This window comes from Mus musculus, chromosome X (genome assembly GCF_000001635.26).
Source record: "Mus musculus strain C57BL/6J chromosome X, GRCm38.p6 C57BL/6J".
In the NCBI taxonomy this organism is placed as follows: domain Eukaryota; kingdom Metazoa; phylum Chordata; class Mammalia; order Rodentia; family Muridae; genus Mus; species Mus musculus.
Window position 1 is genome coordinate 84,974,524 of NC_000086.7, and position 26,588 is coordinate 85,001,111.

General features: G+C 36.8%; 1 protein-coding gene across 10 annotated transcripts in view; it reads left to right on the top strand.

Moving 5' to 3' along the window:
- The window catches only part of Dmd (dystrophin, muscular dystrophy), a 2,390,387-nt gene that overhangs the window by 2,159,860 nt on the left and 203,939 nt on the right, over positions 1 to 26,588 (top strand). For all 10 annotated transcript variants that reach the window (XM_006527768.3, XM_017318377.1, XM_017318376.1 and 7 more), the window contains one exon: positions 182 to 242. In XM_006527768.3, the coding sequence (XP_006527831.1) occupies positions 182 to 242 (61 nt within the window). The remainder of the gene's footprint in view (positions 1 to 181; positions 243 to 26,588) is intronic.

Sequence of the window (26,588 nt, forward strand, 5' to 3'; positions counted from 1 at the left end):
TTTAGATTAGGCCAGAAATTTCAGAACATCAGGTTAATCTATCCAGTCTTGATGGGCAACTGAGCAAACAGACCAGTATAAGTGTAAAATTGTAATTCTGGAGATTAATGTTGCCTTTCCTGTTTACCACGAATTTGACCTCCTTGCCTTTCTTTTCTTTTTCCTTTTTTTCTTTTTGCAGCTTCAGTTCAGGGTCCCTGGGAGAGAGCCATCTCACCAAACAAAGTGCCCTACTATATCAAGTAAGTCAAAAGCATTTATGTACCTGATCTGTATGTTCATGAATGAATTTCTTTTTAAAAGTCATTATTCTCATCTACAATATCTATTTCTTTTTACGCCTAAGGAAGCATAGATAATAAATTCATACTGTAAATTTGTTGATGCAATATGAAATCACTTTTATGAACAATACATTTTAGGCAGCATATATGGTGTGTTTTGGAGGGTGAGCAGAATTTTTACAGCAGGGCAAAAATATCCAGTAAAATCATTGATAGTGGGAGTGAATAATTGACAGGAAAATATTATTTTTGTAGGTGTTTCTGCATCTCTTATTCTTCAGAGGTAAAAGGTCTATCAAGTGATACTTACACAAACGGTTGAAATGAATTACGTGTCATATAACCCATAGGAGGCAGACAGTCCAGAATTTATGGAGCTGAGTTGCTCATTCTCAACATATAGCTCTTTGACTTAGTTACCTAATAATAGCTTCAGAGTGGAACTCTTTTTTTCTGGGACCATTTGTGACAATCAAAGGAAAAGAGTCAAAGGATAGATGTTCTATGAAACATAAATTATGATATATTGCCTTGACACGGAGAAGAAAGGATATTGAGTTATTATGATGCTTTAACAGTCTCTCATCAATCATGCAAGAATCTAACTTAAGTCTAACTTTGAATTGGCTCACCCAACAACACTTAGAAGGAACGGTGTTTATGAAATAGTCTTTAGTAGCAACTAATGTTTTTGAACCTTTTTTTTTTTTGGCATGAATCTGGAAACAAATATTAACTGTTTCCCCAGTTATTCAGCCTGCCATCTCTCATCAAGTCTGTTTTTATTCTTCCAACCCATCAATTCTTCATAATTCAGCTCCAAAGCAGTCACTACAGTCCTAGATCTTCATTACTTCCGTTCTCAAGAAACGTAATTTCAGGCCTCTATTTTGTTAACTCAAAAAAAAAAAAAATGAGGATGAAGGGACTTTAGGGGCTCTCCAAAGCAAGGCATGTTCTTCAGAAATATGGTTTAACTTTTATTTTATTAAATTTTCCCAAAAGCAATATCTTTGAACTTAAAAAAAAAAAAACTCCTTTTATATGTTTTAATCCTACTTTTAAGTTTTCCTCTTTTTCAAAACACTTTCATTATTTTTATATTTCATTCATTCATTTCATAACTCAAAACTACATATTTTAAACACCAATTTAAGGTACATATTTTACTCAACAATACATAGATTTAAACATGTGTGCGTATTTTATGGGATCTTTGTAGTGATTTCCTATATCAGTGTCTTTCTCAGTACAGATTTCATTTCAGATTAAGATACTGAAGACTTAGTAGTTCCAGTAAAACTCTCAGTTTTATCCATTTCCATTATGAGGTACAATAAAGCCTCTTTTTCTACCTTTGTGCATGATGGTTTAGAACCATCTGAAAGCCACTATTATGCAATGATTCTCTGAATGACTGTGTAGGCTTCTTTAAAAGTCTCACACAGATTTCTACTATCCTCTCCTTTGTGCTTCTCGACTGAGGGAGGTCGTCACAGGGGTCTCATATCAGATGTTCTAAATATCAGATATTTACATTATAATTCATAGCAAAATAAAAATAAGAAACTATGGGATAGCAACAAAAAATAATTTTACTATTGATACTCACTACAGGAAGCGGAACTGTATTAAAGGGTCTCAGCATTAGGAAGGGTGAGAACCATTGCTCTAGTGTTGAATCTAATAAAAGACATCCCTGTAGTTTGCTAAATGGCAGTAGACATTAATTCAGCCATTCACAATTTAAAATAGACAAATTTAAAATGATGGAATATCCCCCACTTTGCAATAAGTTAGTCTCTGCTGTTTCTCAGTACAAGTCCATATCCTATTTACCTAGTACTTGTTTACACACTGAAGGATGACTGTGGTCATGAAAACACAAATTCTATCCCTGGCTCTGATATTATTTAGATATGTGGTCATGGGCAGATCATCAACCTATACAAACCTTAGCTTCTCATTTATAAAATACAGTGCTAATTTAAATAATATAAAAGAACCTTTTCAGCTATCAGAATCAATGAGTTGAGTCATTTGATGGACATGTTAAAGTCAGAATACTAAAATCTGAACTTATTTTCAAAAGTTTTATTTTTAGTTTTAAATTCATCATTTTACTCACCAACACATGCTTAACTTAGTTTCATTAGTTAGGCTTCTAGCTGCTTGGTTTCTGAGAATGCAAAAATGGAAATCCAAGGACGTACACATACTAGACAAGCACATAAACACTAAACTATTTGCCCAGGTTCTAAATAAGCCATTATTGTTTTAAAGATACTTTTACATGTGTGCGTATATGTATAATTCTTTTTTATTTAAACTTCAACTTCAGATATCTTGTTTCAACCCACTATGTTTTCTTTCTTTTTTTTTTCTCTAGATAATTTTTAAGATCCAAATTCTTCCTAGTTCAATGGTTAAAGAGCTAGAACAATAGATAGGAAGAAATTAGTGGAAAGGTGAGTATGCAGGTGTTAAGTGCCTCTGATGTGATCAGTTTCAAGAATGATCACTACCTCATTTCCACTGGCATCTCTAAAACATTCTAAAGAACAGTATCCTCCACTAATAAATTACTCAAAATTAAAGATTATAAGATTTATCAAATAGAAATATAAAATATTAAGCTGTAGCATGCTAAAAAGAAACATCACAAAATATACATCATTGATAAAAGTTTAATTACATTTGTATTTATTATTCACAACTATATTTTAAAGCAAATCATTATTTCAAATTCTTTTTATTGTCTCAGAATTTCATACACAGGTGTAGTATGTTTTAACCAAATCCATTTCCCAATCCCTCAGCTTCAATTGCTCCCTTATCAATCACTTTTTCCTCCAAACTTCATGTGCTTTGTTTTTAAAGGCTTTCAGACCACATAATACTTCCTATATATACATGGTTGTAGAACCATCTACTGAAGTATAAGAGGCCTCTCTGGGGTCACATCCCTGAAGAAAACTGATTCTCTCTTCTACAACAGCCATCAATTGCCAATAGACTCTCAGATGGCTGGAACTTCATGACTCCTTCCCCATTCCATGCCAGGGTTCATCATGCCCAGCTAATATTGTTTCACTGAGGATGTCTACTACCTATGGCTCTTTGAATCTTAGATCCACCCCGCCTCTTCTGCAATGATAACTTAGCCTTAGGGGGTGATATATATCTTCCTATTAGAATTGAGCACCCCACAGTTAAAGTGAATTATTTTTAAGTATAAGGTTCAGTGGACTTTTTGTACTGACAAATAACATTCATAATCAGAGATGCTTTATTGGTTAGAAACTAGCAATAAAATTAACAATGAGTTGAAAATAAGTTGACTAGTTCCTAATTCTCATCTTGGTTGTCTTTGGGAGTCTTTTTATTTAATTAGTTTTATCCTTTTGACAATTTCAGCCATGTAAGTAAAATATTCTGATTCTTCTTCCCCACTCTTATCACAACCTCCTTCTTTTGTACAAATTTCTTTCCCATATTCATGGCTTTCTGTTTCAGGACACAATGAGGTTAACCAGAGGCATCTTTTTGACCCTGAGTTTGGAACTTTCTATGGAATCCTAGAAGGCTAATCAGTAGGTAACACAACTGAAGAAAATGACTTTCCCATCCCAGAATTTGTCAGTAGCCAGAATTTATTCATCAGTGGGGATGGGCGTGGTAACATGAGACCCTTTCAGTCCATAGAAGTCTGTAATCAAGTCCAGTCCAATGCAGACCTGATGTCAGTAAAGGCACCTGCTCTGAGTTCATGGTTGCTGTGGCCATGTCGGGCCTAGAAGATGGTGTTTTGCAGCTATTCTTGCTATCACAAATCCCCACTGGCAAACCTCAGCCATTTTTTTTTAGTGCTTAAAAACTTTGCATTTTCAGTGACAGGTTATCCAAATAACAAGAAGTTTACTTACCAAATAGCAGTTTGCATACCAATAGTATAATATTCATGAGGTAGTTGAGTTAGGCATTCATTCTTGAGATGTGAAGACATTAACAATATTTTTGTTGTGGACTGGAACTCTGACAGCATTTATGCATGCCTTGACATCAGCTTTTCATATGACACTATGAAGCTCCATTTTCACACTTCTGCCTGCATTTTTGTCTAGTTTATTATTGATAGTGTCCATCGTTGTTAGAAGTTTCATATTCCCTTTCCCTTAAGGCGCGCATTTCTGCCAGCACCGCTATCAGGTTATTTGATCACAGCTTTCATCGCCACTGAAAAAATAGAACCCAACATTGTTCAACCTGTTACCACTGCTTTTTCTACTCTCTGCCATTTTGTACTTGTTTGGCCTACTGTCAAACTCATGAAATTTTCAGTATAATAGCCTTTAACCAGCTGCTGTGTTCTGCTAGGATTTCTTTCACCTTTTTATGTTTCATACTCCCATATGGGTAAACCAAACAGAGCCAAGAACTAGGACTCTCTTGCTTACTTAATGAGGTAGAAAATTATTCGTCTGTGTTCTGGACTGTCAGAAGAATTTAGGAATCCCAAAGTTTCATGCAGGATGTTCCAACATAGATGCCATAATAGAAGCATAAGAAATATTGTACTGAATCAGACTAACAGAGCAACTAGCCCAGGGCTCTATCCCATATAGAGGCATGAGTGGTGTTTTCTCTTTGTTTGTCTAGTTTATTAGTTAACTTAGCAATATTCGTCTCAAAAAATTAGGGTGCATCATGTCCAGTTGCTAATAATGCATTGGAAAATGACTGGCAGTGAAGTTTATGCAAAGCTATGTAAAACTTTTGCCACATGTTGCTTCAGTCTTGTCTTAGAAGTAACTCCTATGGGTATGGTGAATTCTCTATAAATCAATGATGTTTTACTTTCTTTTCAGTCTATATCCCTTGACCTCAACAACTGGCCCTAGCTAAAAAGTTTCAAAGTCCATGAAGACATTTCTATTTACTCACTACGGATTTTAATCTCACATCCCCTGACTTATGTTTTTTCTTTCCGTCTTCCTGCTTTGAGAAATCCTAATCCTTTTTAGTCTTTTAGTCTGTCCTTGAATGGAAGATAAGCTTTCCCCTTGATCATTTTGGCTGTTTTTTTCCCTGGATCTTTTCCAGCTCTGTAATATTTTCCCTGGGCTAGCATGAGTAGAACAGCCCAGATATTGGTTATTAAATTTGTTAGCACCATCTCTAGTCTCCACTCACTCATGAAGAATGTAAATGCTATTTACTGTCTCCCATTGGTACAGAAATGGAGCAACCAATTGAGGTCATAACCTCTTCTACATGGATTAGTTCTAGCGGAGGGCTGATTTTCTGCTACTTTTCCGTATTACCAGATGAACTGCTTCACCTTACATTTCTGCCAGCTGTCCCTTAGGAAAAATTGGCTTTTTAGACAAGCTGGTCATTTTCCTCCTTAAAAGACGCTGTGGTTGCTAAATATTGGGATGAATCTACTAATAAAACCCAGTAACAAACCTGCTGACTCCGTCAGCAATAATACATTGCACCAGGTTATTTTCTAAACATTTCTGAGGTACTTCATAAAGACCTCATGAAGTAAAAATGGGGTTCTGGGGAAACTAAATGTTCAACTTTTTAAAAATAGCATGTAATGCACACAAAGGAACTTATGTTCAAATGACTTTTGATCTCTTCCCGTTGGCAAGTGTGTTTGTGTGTGTGTGTGTGTGTGTGTGTACACGCGCATGCTCCCTCACTCATGCAAATGCAAATATGTGTGACCATGATGTAGTCTTTTACCACTCTCAATTCCAGGCATTCATCATATCTAAGTTGCTCAAAACTTTCTAATTGGTTCATGCATAGCAAAAAAAAAAAGTGTTAGTTAAAGTCAACATTTATTTTATTCAATGTCTCTCAGCACTGCTATGCCTGATAAAATTACTGCTTTGGGTTCTGACTCTAGTCTTCTATGGTCTGTTATTACCATAGCTCTATAAGTGTGCACATCTAATTTTCTATATGGAATTGGGGCCATCTACCTAGACCTATCTCTTGGTGGTGGTGTTCTGTATCTTGTCAGTGGACCTTCTAGTTTTAGTTTATAGACCATACTCTGATTTCAGGATTAACACCCCTTAACTGCAGTAGCCTTTGAATCATGGCAATGCCTTTCTCTTATACTGTAGCACTTTGGTTCCTAATTCCAACACTGATTTTCAGGTTTTCAATGCCCCCTGAGTTTAAAACATATTTCTCTACCATCCATGCTCCAGTTTAGTCATGCCAGGAGTTGCTCTAGCTTGAGTTTTGGGTTGTTTCCCTCTTTGAATTACTGATTTCAATTTCAGTATGAGAATCTATACACAGAAAAAGTGGTGGTTGGCTGTCTACAAGATTTATCATGTGAAATATCTCCTATTGGTTGGTTTACAGTGGTTATCTCTGCTGAAAAAGAGTTCATCAACTGATGCCTAGATAAGATGACAGTGTTCTTATACTGACTTGGAAGACATTCCTCTTTTTCTCGCTCTTATCTTTCTATTCTAAGAACCACACTAATATTCTGACATTTCATTTGTATACTAGTGGAATCCTGGCAAAGCTAGTTATAGACTATCAACACATAGTGCAGTGTACAGTTTTATGCTGTTTCTGGTATATTTCCTTTTGTGTATATTTTCCTTCAAAGCAACTTTTAGCAGCTGACATTATGTAGTGGGAAAGTTAAGAAAAGGTGCCCCAAGGGATGTAATATCTCGTTCCCTCTCAAATGATATGTACTCACTGACAAGTGGATATTAGCCCAGAAACTTAGAATACCCAAGATATAAGATACAATTTGCGAAACACATGAAACTCAAGAAGAATGAAGACCAAAATGTGGACACTTTGCCCCTCCTTAGAATTGGGAACAAAACACCCATGGAAGGAGTTACAGAGACAAAGTTTGGAGCTGAGATGAAAGGATGGACCATCTAGAGACTGCCATATCCAGGGATCCATCCCATAATCAGCCTCCAAACGCTGACACCAATGCATACCCTAGCAAGATTTTGCTGAAAGGACCCTGATATAGCTATCTCTTGTGAGACTATGCCGGGACCTAGCAAACACAGAAGTGGGTGCTCACAGTCAGCTATTGGATAGATCACAGGGCCCCCAATGGAGGAGCTAGAGAAAGTACCCAAGGAGCTAAAGGGATCTGCAACCCTATAGGTGGAACAACATTATGAACTAACCAGTACCCCGGAGCTCTTGACTCTAGCTGCTTATGTATCAAAAGATGGCCTAGTCGGCCACCACTGGAAAGAGAGGCCCATTGGACATGCAAACTTCATATGCCCCAGTACAGGGGAACGCCAGGGCCAAAAAGTGGGAGTGGGTGGGTAGGAGAATGGGGGGGGGGTATGGGGGACTTTGGGGATAGCATTGGAAATGTAAATGAGGAAAATACCTAATACAAATATTTTTAAAGAAGATATCGTTCCCTTCTTTGTATAAACATAACAAGCTCTCTGAGTTTTTTTTAATAATGTTGATTTGGGGGTGGGGAGCTTGATTTTTCCCGTCATCCAGAGACAGAGCCATGAGATATTATAGGTCATTTCCAGTCCTGATATTAACTCATACTATGAATGTTGGCTTTGAAATAGAAATTGTTTGTGACAGTTATCTCAAGGAGTGAAAATGAGTCTTCATAACACTCTTGAAGATTCTTATTATACCATCAATCTAGTCAGGATGGAAAGGACAAGTGATATTAAAGCTTTTACTTAACAATTTAGCACCAATGATGATTTGAAATAAATATAAAAATAATATTCTTTGAGAGTAGTGGTAAGTAACTATAGTTAACATCACTGTCAAAACCCTGATGCTCTGACTTTTCAAAGCCAGTACACAAAGATAACCCAGAGGTCAGGCTTCTTTGCTGTGCTTTCTCCTCCACAGTTTGATGGCTCCAAAGGTCACATTAATAGAGTCTCATTAAGCTCTGAAACTACAGTAAAGGAATAATCAGTAACACTTAATTGATATAAGCCTGAAAACAACTCAGGTTAAGAAATTAACTCAAAGAAAGTTAATAAGATACCACATTTCTCTGCAGAATATTGGTTCTGGCCTTTGATTTTGCAGAGTTCACTGGGATATTCAGTGGTATCTTCTGTGTCTCATAAATCTATGAAATATTCTTTACATCCCTTTCTCATAGTTTTATAAGCTAGGTTATATAATTGTAACTTAAATAACAGACCCCACAAGGATATACACTGTAGTATTTTTTCTAGTGTATTTTGTCACAGCACATTCTTGGCAAATATTTTAAAGAAGGAATGAAATGAATAAACATATTCCAGTTGTGCTTTTCACCTTCCTGACATTTTCTACCTTCTCACACTTAGGAAACATTTTCCCCCCTGCTGAACAGGGGACCCAGTGCCTAGGCAAGAGCTCTTCCACTAAACTAAATCTCATTCACCTCTGTATCAATTTGTATTCATGAATTGAATACATCTCTTATACCCTTTAGACAGAAACTCTAATATTTAAAAACCATTTTCAGTTTAAAACCTTGTTGTTATTTTTTAACTATTTTATTTTGTATGTATGAATACTTTACCTTTATGTATGTTTGTGTAGTGTTTATGCCGATTGTTGTAGAGGTCATAAGAGAGGAAGCTACAATTTAAGTGATGAAAAGGAAACCTGGGCCCTCCATAAGAACATCAAGTGTCCTTTGTACAGCTCTGTCACATCTCCATCCTCCTATTCTAGAACTGTTGCTGAATTTCTCTTGTCTCATGTGGCTTGGCTTATAGGAAATGACACTTAACATATACATCTGATTTGCACATGTAAAAACCTGAATTCCTGCATGTGTAAATTCCTCAATTCTATTCCTAGCACTACCCAAACTGGAATTCCATCTTTGTCTTTCTTTATCTAATAGTATGATTGGTCATTTCACTCAGTCCCTCTGAGCCTGAGTTTCCCCCCTAAACATAAGGAAATAGCATGGAGAAGGAGATAGGAACAACATCTTACCCGTAGCTAAGGAACTTTTGACAACTCATACTGGCTCAGAATGGTAGACTCTATTTTCTTTAAGGTTATGACACCTGCTGGGTTGACAATGTTCAATGAAAGACATACATCCAGGAATATATGGGCAGCATAGAGTATATTTTATGAGAAGAAGCAAAAACAGGAGGAAGGGGGGGAGGAAAAGGAGGAGGAAGAGGAGGAGGAGGAGGAGGAAGAAGAGGAAGAGGAGGAGGAAGAAGAAGAGGAGGAGGAGAAGCAAAGTTACATGGGTAAGAATGGAGGAATGAGTCTGGAAGTGAAGAGAGGTAAATACAATTAAGACCCCCTATGATATATTCTCAAAGAACCAACAAAAAGAGAAAAAAGTAAGGGAGTAGAAGTAATTACTGAGATCTCTCTGAGCCCTCCCTGGCTTTATATGAAAAAACAATTAGTCTTTTGTTTTTGCTAAATGCTATTTATTAGGCCTCTTCTCTTTCCCAGTAATCAGTGACTCTTCACGTTTATGATACAGTCTGCTTCATTAAGCATTGTATGTAGGATCTACTTTGGGAACTGGGAGTTTGATAACCAGAGCCTTAAGCCAATGTCATAGAGTATAAAGTTTTGTTTTACAGAAGGATGCCAAAATAGTCTTCATATATAGTGCTTCAAAAAGAATATATATTTATATATAATATATTTCTTATTATGCTGTAAAAACTACAGTTAAAACATGTGTGCAGGCCTTTCAAAACCTTAATTGTAATCTATAGTATAATAAATATATCACTAAGAAACTGTGAGTGGCTTTTCTTATCTCTGTTCAAACTAAACTTAGGTCTAAGAGATTTGTAAAACATAGCTAGGATTAGAATTTTGAGGAAATGCTCAGAGATACAGCCAGGGTGAGCTACATATTTGGAATTTTTTAGGTCCCAAATATAGCCATGATCATCAAATGAGTTTATTTTAATTTTAAGAGTTCCCATCCAGTTTGAGCTATGTGCAAATTCTCAAACATTCCCGAGCTTCTCCTAGGCTTCTCTAATTGCCTCTTAGCCTGTCCCCCTGGGAAGGAGCATCCTGTTCCCATCACAAAGGTCGGCAGCAGAGCAGACAACATTTTAAAATAACTTAATAACCCTGAACTGCCTCTTCCCTTCAGATAATTTTCTTAGAGCATTAGGCCTTTGAACACTGACCTGGATACAGAAAATGTCCGCTTCTCAGCAGGAAAACTTCAAATCCTATTCACTCCACCCCTCTGCCATTCTAGGAGGTGGAATGGGTGAGGTGTAGCCAGGGGTATGTATTCATCTTTCACCCTCTCTCCCCTCCTTTCCTCATACTCCACATATGTGTATACCTTTCTCCTTAAAATTAATATTAAACCATCGTATAAATCAGTGTTATCATATTGCACATTTTGAAATCCTTGTACAAAAGAGAAAACCTTTTCTCAGTAGTCTGAAAAGCAGATCCTACATGAAGTTTAGCTCCCTGTCAGCGTTCACAAATGATCAGGACTTTTGTGATGTCATTAACTAGTGGGTGAATGAAACTGTGAGGCTTGGGTGCTTTTCCTTAAACTTTCAGTAGTTTTTTTTTTTTTTTCTGTTTTTCTTTCTCAGCTTCTTCACATCCATCTTGGTCCCCAAAGCCACTGGATGTCAAAGAGTCAGTGTAAAGTGGAATTTTTTACTTGTTTCTTTGTTGGCTTACAATGAGATTTTGTTTTCCCCGTTGGCCACTTTTTCTTCATAGAAAGCTTTTTGTAAACATATTTTTTTCATAGTCATGATCTATCGAATTTTCTACCCAAAAAGAAAATCCAAGTTAATATGCATTTACTGTGTGCTGAATGGTTGACTAGGGCCTTGATGTATACAATGAAGCAGTTAGTTCTGTTTATTTTGAATCCTTATCACAACTTGTCAATATTTGATAATGAAGAAACAACTGGAGCAAAAATAATTTGATTGCTTAGAAAAGATTAATAAATTGGTAGAAATATGATATTTAGAATCAGCTCCACTATTGCTGCATGCCTGTTCTTCCTGTACTTTTCAACTTTCAGTACTAGAGGTTGGAAACTGACTCTTGGGAGACTGCCACCTTGTACATCTCCCCTAAAAACCTATTAACCCGTTGTATGCTGCTGGTTTTTTTCTTTGGATTTACCTACACAATTAGGTTCTTCTATCACTACTGTCTTGTGAAGATCATCAGTTACTTTTTGTAGCTTCGGGTAACAAAAGAGGGAGAAAAAACATTGTCAGCCATAATATGAGCATTCTGGTGTGCACTTATACTGGAAAAAAAGCAAAGGACTTTTGAGTTATATCCTACTACTTCTTTCAGAGCTTTCCTGAGATTAGGGCTAAGACAGGAACCTATTAGATATCCCAGACTGAATTTCACTTTACATTCTAAAGTGTAAGTCTATTTGAACAACTCTACTTTTGATCTTATCTTTGAAATTCACACCATTTCCACTTCCAAGACCAAATAAAGTCAAGTTCTGGTCAAATTTTTATACAAGGCAAATGTGTATGGCCTGGGACCAAGCATAGTCATAATGTCCCTATGCACTAAGTTGTGTGTTACTCTGTGTGTTACTCATGGAGAATCTCATGGATGAAAAGTACTTTTTATATAATAACAAAAATTTATCAAGAATATGGAACAACAATCATGGTGTGTGTGTGTGTGTGTGTGTGTGTGTGTGTGTGTGTTATGCATATGTAGGGTGCTATACAAACGGGTGCATAAAAAAGGCCAAAGGAGGATGTCAGGGGTCTTTCCTTGTCATCCCCCCTTAAATTCTTGAGAGAGACATTTTACTGAACCTGAAACTGGCAGCCAGCAAGTTCCAGATCCTCCTATCTTTGCCCCTCCAAAGCCTGAGAGTCTTGGGAGTGTATGGCCATGTCAGCTTTTTATATTGGTACCGGGGATTTGAACTCAGGTCCTCATGGCTATATAGCAAGTGATATTACTCAGAGAGCCATCTATCTAGCACAAGTAATATGTTTCTGAAGATAAGGGATATATGTGTCTCCCAAAGATTAATAAAAAAAATCTCAATATATAATCACCCCATGCTAATCTAAAAATATAAGTATTTTATCACACATAGGGCTAGATTGATTACATTTATTCCATTCTTCTATTGATGCTATAGGAAGTTTTCTGTGATGGAAAAAAAATAATAAAAAGCATCAAATAACAGGTTACAGTGAATTATAGATGGAGTATGGAAAGTTTAAGATGTGCAGGTGCAACAAAAGTCAATAGGAAAATATCTTCAGAACTGTAATTACTAGATGGGAACTGTGAATATTTTATTTATGTGTGTATATGTACATATAAATTGAGATGGGGAAGAGAGGGAGTTATTAATAGTCACTTTGTGGTTCATTTCCAGGGCAATGTCAGAGGAGTGAATGACCTTAACAGACCATCTTATAAACATGCTAATACTTCCCAGACCCGCTTGTTAATCTTGTTAGTAGCATTTAAGTAACAGAAAGACACTGAAAGTCTCTATAAAATGTTTTTAGTGGGATATATATGGTCTGCCTTGGTTGCTTATTGTAAATAGACCTGGAATTCATAGAATTATAAGAAAAGTCACAGAAATAGTTTCTTATTTTTGCTCTTAACCATTTTTAAAATAGAAGGGTTTTGACACCAAAGTGGCTTCTTTTTTAATGTCCACATTTCTGTGAGAAATTTTAATACATAGATCTGCTAATATGAAGTGAAAACACATCATAGTGGTTGTAATTGGTATTTTAAAGTGACATGTCTGATTGTTTTGGGTTCATCCTTGAAAAAAAAGTGTTTTAACTGTGCTCAGCTCTGGCTTACAATCCACGGAGACATTATTACAGAGTGCTGCTAGATAAGAAACAATGGGGATGGTATTTGAAATGTATATAAAGAAAATATCTAATAAATAAATAAATAAGAAGAAGCAATGTTTTCTACAATCCCTGTGTGAAATCTAAGGCAGACTTATACAGTATGTGGCTTAATTCAAGACTATGATTTTCAATTAAAGGAAGAAAATAAAAGCGGGAGGAGGGTGACAATTTACTTGCTTTTTATATGTTGTGGCCAGTTCTAGGAAACCAAATGTCTAAGAAAAGTGCACAGTTATGACTAGGAGGGGATTTCATAGTTACACACACACAATTTCTGAATGGTGCCTCGGAATAGATTTTAGAAACAGCAAAGGCCTCAATAACTTGCTTTCTAATATTCTGAGCACCCTCACTACTTTAATTTTGTAAATATTTTAATAACCTCAGAGCAACCCTTGCAATTATGTCTTAAACTTCAGGAAATTTGGTATACAATATCTCACACATAATGATACTAAATACTTCATAGCTTGATATTGACAATTGAGCACTGATAACTTTGATATTTCATGGCCAATCTCTAAAAATGAGCTATAGCCCTAACAGATTGTCTTATAAAGGAAGAGAAAATTTTAGATTATAGAAGTTCCATTAATTGTTGTTGTTTACAAACATGTTTTTACTATATAGCTCTTGCTCTCATTCTATACAGACCAGGCTACTTTTGAACTCAAAGAGATTTGAGTATTTCTGCCTCCTGAGTGCTGGAACTACAAGCATGTGCTGCTATGCTCAACTTCCATAAACTATTTTTATTTTGGGGACTGGTAAGGTATGGATAAAAGTACATGAAGATGCAAGCCTGAGGGCCTGAGTTGGATCCCTGGAGCCCATGCATGGGTGGAAAGCAAGAAATGACTTCACAAAATTGTCCACTGATCAGGATATTCACGCCATGATACCCATGCAACACACACACACACACACACACACACGTGCACATACACATACACATACAACAAATAAATACATAAATAAATGATTAAAATTTAAAAAAATGTTTGAAATGGAGTACTACTCAGCTATTAAAAAATGAATTTATGAAATTCCTAGGCAAATGGATGGACCTGGAGGGCATCATCCTGAGTGAGGTAACCCAATCACAAAGGAACTCGCACAATATGTACTCACTGATAAGTGGATATTAGCCCAGAAACTTAGGATACACAAGATATAAGATACAATTTGCTAAACGCATGAAATTCAAGAAGAACGAAGACCAAAGTGTGGACACTTTGCCCCTTCTTAGAAATGGGAACAAAACACCCATTGAAGGAGTTACAGAGACAAAATTTGGAGCTGTGACGAAAGGATGGACCATCTAGTGATTGCCATATGCAGGGATCCATCCCATAATCAGCTCCCAAACGCTGACACCATTGCATACACTAGCAAGATTTTGCTGAAAGGACCCAGATATAGCTCTCTCTTGTGAGGCTATGCCGGGGCCTAGCAAACACAGAAGTGGATGATCACAGTCAACTATTGGATGGGTCACACGGCCCCCAATGGAGGAGCTAGAGAAATTACCCAAGGAGCTAAAGGGAACTGCAACCCTATAGGTGGAACAACATTATGAACTAACCAATACCCCGGAGCTCTTGACTCTAGCTGCATATGTATCAAAAGATGGCCTAGTCGGCCAACACTGCAAAGAGAGGCCCATTGGACTTGCAAACTGTATATGCCCCAGTACAGGGGAACCCCAGGGCCAAAAAGGGGGAGTGGGTGGGTAGGGGATGGGGGGGTGGGTATGGCGGACTTTTGGGTAAGCATTGAAAATGTAAACGAGGAAAATACCTAATTAAAAAAAATGTTTGAGAGACCTTGGGGGTCCAGATTAATTGAGACTGCTGGTCCTACAGAATGGCCCTTCTCCTCAGCTTCTTTCAGTGTTTCCTCATTCAACAACAGGAGTCAGCAGCTTCTGTCCATTGGTTGGGTATAAGTGTCTGCATCTGACTCAGCTGTTTGTCGAGTCTTTCAGAGGGCAGTCATGCTAGGTCCCTTTTTGTGAGTGGTCCATAGCCTCAGTAATAGTGTCAGGCCTTGAGACCTCCCCTTGAACTGGATCCCACTTTGGGCCTATCACTGGACCTTCTTTACCTCAGGCTCCTCTCCATTTCCTTTCCTGTAATTCTTTCAGACAGGAACAATTATGGGTCAGAGATGTGACTGTGGTATGGCAACCCCATCCCTCACTTGATGCCCTGTCTTCCTGCTGGAGGTGGGCTCCATATGTTCCCTCCCCCTACTGTTGGGCATTTCATCTAAGGTCCCTCCCTTTGAGTTCTGAGAGTCACATACCTCCTAGGTCTCTGACCAGGGCGTGGAGGTGGGGGGGAAAGGATGGAATATGGAGTGTACAAAATAAATTAATTTAAAATAATAATAATAAATCCATGTCCAGAAAAAAATCTATAATAGTACATTTATTTCTACTCTAATAAATGTACCCTGCTTTTGACTGACAAAAAATAAAATAATCATAATAATAAAAATATTCTAGATAATTCCACTGGGATAAATGGTCAAAATAAATTTGAAAAGTAATGTCAATCCATTGGTCCATTGAATCCATTGGTTCACTTAATATGCTCTAGTTGGTTGAGACAGAGAAAAAAAAACCTAATTGCCCTGATTGCACTGTTCTGTAAACAAAAATCTTTACAAGTTACTGTTTGGGGTAGGCTGGAAAGATAGCTCAGTGGTTAAGAAGCACGGCAGCTTGCTGCTCTTCTAGAGCACCAAATTTTGGTTCTGAGCAGCCAAGTAGTGGCTTGCAACTATCCATAACTCCAGTTCCAGAGGATCCTATATGCTCTTCTGACAACGGAGGGCACAAAGCATGTACTACACAGACCCATATGCAGGCAAAATTCCTACACAGAAAAAGTTAAAAAAAAATCTAAAAATAAGAAATTAAGTTCAAAAATAAGATATTGTTTTAGAGAAAATTTTTAAATAAATGCAGTCTTTTAGCAGTTTCAAAGCAATTGTGAGAATTTCTTAGAAATCCTCTTCCAATCCTTTGTATATCAAAACTCAGAGGCTATTTTCAGAAGCCAAAGTTGCGTGAATATGTGCATGTCTGAATCTTAATGTTCTAAGACTGTGGAACAAGTCGGAGTGAGGAAGTAGCTAAAATACTCGCCATGTAGTGGGGTAGTGCCATTTGGGAAGAAAAACTTCAAATTTGGTGTTCAGTTATTCCCAAAGTAGTTTCTTGCTTGTCTCTGTTAATACTAGTTGTTGTTATCAAACACATAGAAATTTGATTACTTTCATAAATGTGTAAATGCTGATAAAACAGTCTTTTATAAAATACAGGTTTTGTGGGGTTTTAGGAGTGGTTATTTATTTATAGAGGCAACAGTCATCTAAAGACATTCTTTAAAATAGCTTATATTATTAAGGACCTTAGTGCTATTTATCTAACTCATATTCCACGTACTCTTAGTCATCGTTTCTTTTTACTGTGCACGCTGCAAAATAACAAAAGAAATCTTTACAATGCTTAGCCTCATTCATCACCAACAAAATTAGCGATTATATCCCATGCCCTTGAAATATGTTGCTTTCAAAAAATGCATAAGCTGAAAAAGAGTATCTCAGTGGAAAGGCAGAAGTTGGGTCTTTCTTTACTGGCTGGTAGATTTGAAGCATGCTAATCTTACCTGTATTTGTGAACTGGAAAAAAAAAATGACATGGGAGAATGAAGAAAACATGGCCAAACTACAAAGGCAGTTTTCTTGGGAAGTTAGAGGGCTAAGACTTGGAATATTTTCTGTAAATTAAAAACTAAGAATCTTGATGTCTAGCAGAATTTATATATAAAAAAAAAGCTACCTCCAAAGGATCGTAGATGAGCTGAGGATTAGTGAATAATACAATATGACAGTTGTTTCTCTGGCTGAAAATTTATAGAATTAATTCCATAAAGCATCAGGAAAGAAAACATAAACATGAATTTTTTAATAATAATAATAAAATAAAGCATTTAACACAAAAAGAAAAAACTCTCAGCAAATCAGTACCACTTGGGGAAACCTGGATCCAAAGCCAGCAGTGGTTTTATCATAAAACCTTCTGGTTCTGTACTGAAGAAACACTTTAATCACCAAGTTTTCAAAGAATAGAGAGAAAGCTGTGTATAGTGGTATACTCCTTTAAGTCTGCCACTCAAGAAGGAGAGATAAGTGGTTTTCTGTGAGTCCAAGGCCAGTCTGGTCCACAAATAGTGAGTTTCAGGACAGCTAGGGTTATATAGAGAGACACTGTCTCAACACAAAACAAAATAAACACAATAGAAGAATAGAGTTTGGGAAGTAGTACTTATGTCTGGTGAATATATTCCTCAATTTTAAACCTTTATTCACATAGTCCTACTTGTCTATACCACGTTTGGCTGAAATGATCCATAGCATTTTACCAGCTTAGATTTTGTTCTTTGTCCTTGTCTAAATGTTTGTATAATAAAATAGAGAACCAGTAATGGCATTATGAAGATTGTTAAACACTATAGGTGGCTATAATAAGCATTATTCTTATAGAGAGTGATAATATACCTTTAAAATGTGTGATCAATTTATTGGGTGACATAAAATACCATAGGGAAGTAGAAGCAGGAAAAAGAAAAGGAGGAGAGTTAGGTTTTGTCAAAAAAAAACCAAAGGTATAAATTCTATAGATGTTGAAAAATCACATGTATGTGCTTGCATAATTTTATTGATCCATTGCCTTCATCATGCTGTGAAATAATGACAAGGAAGCCTCACATATGCAAACAAAATATATATAAATCCATAGGAGTTGTTCCTTCCAAAGCTATTAACCTGTTTTTAGTCTTTGACAACTAACTCCATTCAAGCCACCACTTTTATCAATTCTTTGATTTAAACATTGTAAAAAATATATTGTGCAAATTTTAATTTTTCATGTGGTCTTTTTAAAGGTTTTTTTTAATTTATTAGGTATTTTCTTCATTTACATTTCCAATGCTATCCCAAAAGTCCCCCATACCCTCCCTCACCCTGCTCCTCTACCCACCCACTCCCACTTCTTGGCCCTGGTGTTCCCCTGTACTGAGGCATATAAAGTTTGCAAGACCAATGGGCCTCTCATTCCAATGATGGCCAACTAGGCCATCTTCTGCTACATATGCAGCTAGAGACACAAGCTGACACCATTGCATATACTAGCAAGATTTTGCTGAAAGGACCCAGAAATAGCTGTCTCTTGTGAGACTATGCCGGGGCCTAGCAAACACAGAAGTGGATGCTCACAGTCAGCTATTGGATGGATCACAGGGCCCCCAATGGAGGAGCTAGAGAAAGTACCCAAGGAGCTAAAGGGGTCTGCAACCCTATAGGAAGAAGGTTTTTTTGAAACAGCTAACTGCTAGGATTTCTCTTAATAATATGTTAAGGTAGTCCAAGGATATACAGCTATAAATAACAATAATACTTTGGCAAACAATATTTTTGTTTTTAATGTTGAAAAATGATGTTCACTTATTGTCAAATGTTACTTTTAATTTTGTCATAATGATAAAGTATACCTGAATTTATGTTTTTAATAAAAGGTATAGACATTCAGGCCTGAATTTTTTCCTAAAATCTCAAAGAAGAAATTACCTTTTTATCATTTCCTACCTATATCCTGAAAACCCAACCACTTCTCATGGTATCCATTGCTATGATTTTATAGATGAAAACTATTACCAGTGCTATGCCAACTTCTAACTGGTCTCCATGCTTCTATTATGTTTTTCTGGTTGCCTCATTCAACTGATATGTTCTACCATGTGTATTCTCCATATAGGACTCAATTAATTCTAGTCTGTTTGCATATCTAGTTTGTTTGCTATACTATAGCAAAACACTAGCATAAAACAAGACAAAAGAAAAGTTCCATGCAACTATGCCTAGGGATTTGGGATTACAAAACAAAAAATAATGTTTTAGCCACTTTTGTTCATTTTTCTTTTTCTAACAGTAAATACATTGATTGACGTATTTAGTTAACCAAACTATATTTGTTTGCAATATTATGCTTTATGTTGTACTAGGAACCAAAGATCTATAATGAATACTCTCCCAAGGATGTATAGTCTCACTTCTTTTAGTAGAAGAAGTGTGCATAATACAAATGGAGCCTGAATCCTAACTAAGATAAGTCCTAAAAGGCAGGGAAATTTTCTTTAATTAGACTGGGAAGAAAAGTACGCTATATTTTGTAGAGAATGAAAATGATCAGAATATTTAACTTAAAGCATAAGAATGAAAACAATCTTAAGTAAACAAATTAAACATTTTAGAAGATGCTAAGTGTCATTCATCACTAGATAAATATAAATCAAAGCTACAAGGAAAAGGGCTGAGGCTATCGTTAATCAAGATAGTGTATAGTTAGTATGCACACTGCCCTGGGCTAAATACCCTCTAGAACATATATGCATAAAACCAAAAGCCTTCCCATGATGAGATATCATAGTACACCCCTTGGGGTGGCTATAACAAATAAATATGAGAAAATATTGGAGAGTATGTCTACAAATTGGAAGTCTTGTGCATTGTTGCTAAGAAGGAGAGTTGAGATAACACTGTGGAAAATCATTTGATGGTTCTTTACAACATTTTAAAAAATCATCATATGATCAAGAAATTTGACTTTTAAAAATATACCCAAAAGAATGGAAGAGGGAATTAAAATAGATACTTCTACTCCAGCATCTAAAAAGTCATTATTCACAATAGCACAAAGGTGGAAACCCAACTGGTCCTTACCATATAATTGGATAAACAAAATGTAGTTTCTAAACACAAGAAAACACTAGTAAGCCTTAAAAATGAATTTAATTCTAATATATAAGATACCTGAAACTTGAAGACAGTTTGCTAAGTAAAATAAGTTCGATAGATAAAAAGATAAATATTCTAAGATTCCATTCCTTGGAGTACTTAATCAAATTCGGATAGAGAAAACAGATTCACAGATATCTAGGGCTTTGATGAAGGAATATAAGTACAGAATCATATACTGTTTATGTTAGAGTTGATTAAAACCTTGTGGAAATGGATGATAGGGATGTTTCACTTGATGGTGTGCCTAATGCTACTGAATTGTACAGTTTATGATTTAAATGATAAATTTCATGTAGGATACTGCTATGTGGATGTGCTGGCACATGTCTGCATTCACAACAATCCAGAGGCTGGAGCAAGAGAATTGTGAGTTCAAAATCAGCTCTGAGTTACATAGCAGGACAATGTCTTTAAGAAAAAAAAGAAAGAAACTTGGGCTCAAGCTCAGCTGACAGTCCCACTGTCCCCAGAGGACTCTCCTAGTCACAGGTGCCCAACCCTGCCCAGGATCTTAGGATTACTGAGGAGAGTCAGGCTCCAGAGAGGGCTCTGACCATGGGACTCAGGTGAGAGCACCATCTTGTATCCCAGGTCTTTCAGAGACCAGTCCACACAGGAAAGCACTTGGGGCACAGAAGCAACAGAGATTTTTGGACAGGGTCCTTTCGGGCTTTTACTGTCAGGCAAGAGGTTGACCTGAGCTTCAGACATCTGTGCACCTTCCCTGCAAGAGGAGAGCTTGCCTGCACAGAGTGACCTGACCACTGGGACCCAGGAGAGAGTTGGACTCCCAGGAGTGCTGACAGAGGCTAACAGAATCACAAGAAGAACATGCTCAAGCCAGAGCAAGCTAGAACGTCTAACACCAGAGATTACCAGATGACAAAAGGCAAATGAAAGACTCTTAATAACAGAAACCAAGACCATTCAGCATCATCAGAACCCAGTACGCCCACCACAGCAAGTTCTGGATGCCCAAACACACCCGAAAAGCAAGATTCAGATTTAAAATCATATCTCATGATGCTAGTAGAGGATTTAAGAAGGGCATTAACAACTCACTTAAAGAAATACAGGAGAAACTGCTAAACAGTTAGAAGCCCTTAAATAGGAAGCACAAAAATCCCTCAAAGAATTATAGGGAAACATTGTTAAACATGTAGAAGACCTTAAAGAGGAAAAGCAAAAATTCCTTAAAGAATTACAGGAAAACACAACAAAATAGGTGATAGAATTGAACAAAACCATCCAAGATCTAAAAAGGGAAGTAGAAACAATAAAGAAAACCCAAAGAGAGACAACTCTGGAGATGGAATCCTAGGAAAGAAATCAGAAATCATAGGTGCAAGCATCACAAACAGAATACAAGAAATAGAAGAGAGAATCTCAGGTGCCAAAGATTCCATAGAAAACATTGACAACAATCAAAGAAAATGCAAAATGCAAAAAGATCCTAACTTAAAACATCTAGGAAATCCAGGACACATTGAGAAGACCAAACCTAAGGATAATAGGTATAGATGAGGATGAAGATTTTCAACTTAAAGGGCCAGTATATATCTTCAACAAAATTATAGAAGAAAACTTTCCTAACCTAAAGAAAGAGATGCCCATGAACATACAAGAAGCCTACAGAAATCCAAATAGATGGAGATCAAAATGATACAAATTAGAAAGGAAGAAGTAAGCCAGCCGTGGTGGCACATGCCTTTAATCCCAGCACTTGAGAGGCAGAGGCAGGCAGATTTCTGAGTTTGAGGCCAGCCTGGTCTACAGAGTGAGTTCCAGGCCAGTCAGGGCTATACAGAGAAACCTTGTCTCGAAAACAAACAAACAAACAAATAAACAAAAACCAAAAACAAAAAACAAAAAGAGAAAGGAAGAAGTAAAATACCACTATTTGCAGATGATATGATAGTATATATAAGTGACCCTAAAAATTCCACCAGAGAACTCCTAAACCTGATAAACAGCTTCAGCGCAGTAGCTGGATATAAAATTAACTCAAACAAATCAGTTGCCTTTCTCTACACAAAGGATAAACAGGATGAGAAAGAAATTAGGGAAACAACACCCTTCACAGTAGTCACAAACAATATAAAATACCTTGGCGTGACTCTAACTAAGGAAGTGAAAGATCTGTATGATAAGAACTTCAAGTCTCTGAAGAAAGAAATTGAAGAAGATCTCAGAAGATGGAAAGATCTCCCATGCTCATGGAACGGCAGGATCAATATAGTAAAAATGGCTATCTTGCCAAAAGCAGCTACAGATTCAATTCAATCTCCATCAAAATTCCAACTCAATTTTTCACAGAGTTAGAAAGGGCAATTTGCAAATTCATCTGGAATAACAAAAGACCTAGGATAGCAAAAACTATTCTCAACAATAAAATAACCTCTTGTGGAATCACCATCCCTAACCTCAAGCTGTACTACAGAGCAATTGTGATAAAAACTGCATGGTACTGGTACGGCGACAGACAGATCAATGGAATAGAATTTCAGACCCAGAAATGAACCCACAAACCTATGACCATCCAGAGGGAAAAAAGTAGACATCATTTTCAACAAATGGTGCTGGCACAACTGGCGGTTATCATGTAGAAGAATGTGAATTGATCCACTCTTATCTCCTTGTACAAAGCTCAAGTATAAGCGGATCAAAGAACTCCACATAAAACCAGAGACACTAAAACTTATAAAGGAGAGAGTGGGGGAAAGCCTTGAAGATATAGGCACAGGGGAAAAATTCCTGAACAGAAGAGCAATAGCTTGTGCTGTAAGCTCAAGGATCGACAAATGGGACCTCATAAAATTGCAAAGTTTCTCTAAGGCAAAGGACACTGTCAATAAGACAAAAAGGCCACCAACAGGTTGGGAAAGTATTTTACCAATCCTAAATCTGATAAGGGACTAATATCTAATATATACAAAGAACTCAAGAATCTGGACACCATTAAAAATGGGGTACAGATCTAAACAAAGAATTCTCAACTGCGGAATACCAAACAGCTGAGAAGCACTTGAAAAAATGTTCAACATCCTTAGTCATCAGGGAAATGCAAATCAAAACAACCCTGAGATTCTACCTCACACCAGTCAGAATGGCTAAGGTCAAAAATTCATGTGGCAGCAGATACTCGCCAGGATGTGGTGAAAGAGGAACACTCCTCCATTGCTGGAGGGATTGCAAGCTTTTATAACCACTCTGGAAATCTATCTGGTGATTCCTCAGAAAATTGGACATAGTACTACCAGAGGATCCATCAATACCTTTCCTGGGCATATACCCAAATGATGTTTCAACTTGTAATAAGGATACATGCTCCACTATGTTCATAACAGCCTTATTTATAATAGCCAGAAGCTGGAAAGAACCCAGATGTCCCTCAACAGAGGAACCGATACAGAAAATGTGGTACATTTACGCAACGGAGTACTACTCAGCCATTAAAAATAATAAATTTATGAAATTCTTAAGCAAATGGATGGATCTGGTGGATATCATCTTGAGTGAGGTAACCCAGTCACAAAACGAACACACAAGATATGCACTCACTGATAAGTAGATTTTTGCCCAGAAACAGAATATCCAAGAAACAATTTGCAAAACACATGAAACCCAAGAAGAAAGACCTAAGTGTGGATACTTCATTCCTTCTTAGATGGGGAACAAAATATCCATGGAGGGAGTTACAGAGACAAAGTTTGGAGCTGAGACATAAGGAAGGACCATTCAGAGACTGCCCCACCTGGGGATCCATCCCATAAACAGCCACTAAATCCAGACACTATTGCATATGCCAGCAAGATATGTCTGGAAGGACCCTGATATAGCTGTCTTGTATGAGGATAGGCCAGTGCCTGGCAAATACAGAAGTGGTTGCTCACAGTCTTCTATAAGATAGAACACAGGGACCCCAGTGGAGAAGCCAGAGAAAGCACTCAAGGAGCTGAAGTGGTCTGCAACTCTATAGGAGGAACAACAATATGAACTAACCAGTACCCCAGAGCTCATGTCTCTAGCTGCATATGTAGCAGAAGATGGCCTAGTCGGCCATCAATGGGAGGAGAGGCCCTTGGTCTTGCAAAGATCATATGCCCCAGTACAGGAGAATGCCAGGTCCAGGAAGTGGGAGTGGGTGGTTTGGGGAGCAGTGCTGGACGAGGGTATAGGGGACTTTCAGGATAGCATTTGAAATGTAAACAAAGAAATTATCGAATTAAAAAAAAAACTGAACTACAAGATCCAGGAAAAGAAGAAAGAAAGAAAAAGAGTGGGGGAGAAGGAAGAAGGAAAGAAAATTATAAGAATTGTAGTATAGATGTATTACTATTAAGTAAAATAGTAATTTCTGACTTTATTTCACTTCTATCCTAAAGGTATATTGGTGACTATTAACAAGATACAGAAATTATTATTTCTCCTTAGAGAAGAATTTTCCATGTGCTTTCAAATCTGCTGATTTGCTTTCTTGCATTGGCCTGTAATATATGAGTACAATACTGTTGCAGAGATTAATTAGTATATTTGCAAACTGTTCTCAAATGTTAAAATGAAGACATAAAACTACAAAGTGAATTATTATTCATTAAAGAGTTATAGTTTACAAGGTTGTCTTGGATCAGTGTTGAAACATAAATGGCTAATTCACCCATAATTAGCCAATTTAAGATGAAGTTATTTTTTGCTTGGAATATTTTGTTTAAACTCAGTCATATTTTTAAAAACAAATGGCTTATTGCTACTGATTTCAGTTTCTCACAAATGCTAAAATGCTTTTTGCAGTTAATGCACTTATATGATTGAAACCTCTTTGCCTAAGAAATAATTTCAAGTAGTAATCTAAAGATATACTTGTGGTGATTGATAAATTTAATAGATATTTGAGTACTATAAATATATGAACCAGATAGTATATTAAATACAGGGGATGCATTTAGTTAACCCCTTGGATATCACCAAAGTATAGCACAGCTTAGATAATGAAGTTAATGCTAAAGATTAATACATGTAAATATCACCCTCAAAGAAGGTTATATATAAGGAAATTTTAGTAAAAGGAATTGTATTAATACAGGGGACTAAAGAGAACACTGAGAGTAGTACTGGAGAGGAAAAACTCATAAAGCTTTCTGGATGGTGCAAATGAATTGGATGGGAGCCCAGGAAACAAATACTGGAAGGTTTTGTTTTATGAAAGCCAGGTGAGAAATGATTGTACTCAAACCAAGATGATGTTATCTTATAGATGAAAAGGATGACACACTTTGTGAAGACATTTTAAAGCATATTTATTATTATTATTTTAGTGTGTGTATGTGTGTTTGTGTGTGTGTGTGTGTGTGTGTGAGAGAGAGAGAGAGAGAGAGAGAGAGAGAGAGAGAGAGAGAGAGAGAGAGAACGAGAGAATCTGCAACAAAATCACAAAATACATGTGGAAGTCAGAAGACATCTTCATGGAGTTAGTTCTCTCATTCCACCTGTACATAGGTTCCAAATATCAACCTAGGTTGCCAGACTTTTCCATAAGACATCTCTCCAGATCCTTGGCAGTGTTTTGAAGTTAAACTTTCCTAGTCCTTGAGCATAAATAATAGGAAAGAAGATATAACCAAAAGATCACCTCTATATTTCTGGGCAATGGATAATAATCTTGTACAATAAGATAATAAACATTGAAGAATAAACAAATGTGAAGTGATGATTTGGTTGTAGATTTTTGAAACAGATATAATTTATGACATGCAAAATCATTGTCAAGAGAACAGAAGAGTGTCCTCTTAACCACTGAGCCATCTTTCTCGTCCTACATTTATTTTTCCATTTTTAATTCCTTAATTCTTTTGAAACACAGTCTCATGTAGCCAAGGCTGGTCACCAACTTATATATAGCTGAGAATAAACATTCACCATTTATCTGCCTGTTTTCACCTCCCAAGTTCTGGCACAAAATGTGTGCACAAGCAGTTGTGATTTCTGTGGTGCTGGTATGATAGCACCTAGAGCTTCATTAATGTTAGGCAAGCATGATACTCCTGAGCCATACCTCCAGCTCCAATCTTTGTCATTTCGGTTTCCTTATCCTTTAATTCACTGATGCTTTTTCTGTGTTTCATTTGCATAAGTACCTACATAGATCATCATTTCTTTCTGTTACTGTGTTCATGGTTTCTAACATTACCATTTGATGCCTCCTTACCAGGTAAAGCTCTGTGTTAGAATTATCCATCTGGTCTTCCAGATCATCTCCCTTCCCATGGAGTAATTTAACATATTTAGATTGTTGTTGTTGTTGTTGTTGTCTTTCTTGTTTCCAGATATGGTGGCTCATGCCTTTAATTCCAGCAGTCCAGGCAGAGGCAGGATGATCTTCATGTGGCCAGCCTGGACTACATAATGAATTCTAGACCAACTAAGGATACACAAAACCTTGTCTTACACAAACAACAAAAAGACCACTTTTTCTCTCTTTTATCCCCAACAAGTAAAACATATCTGAATTTGGTTCTTATATTTC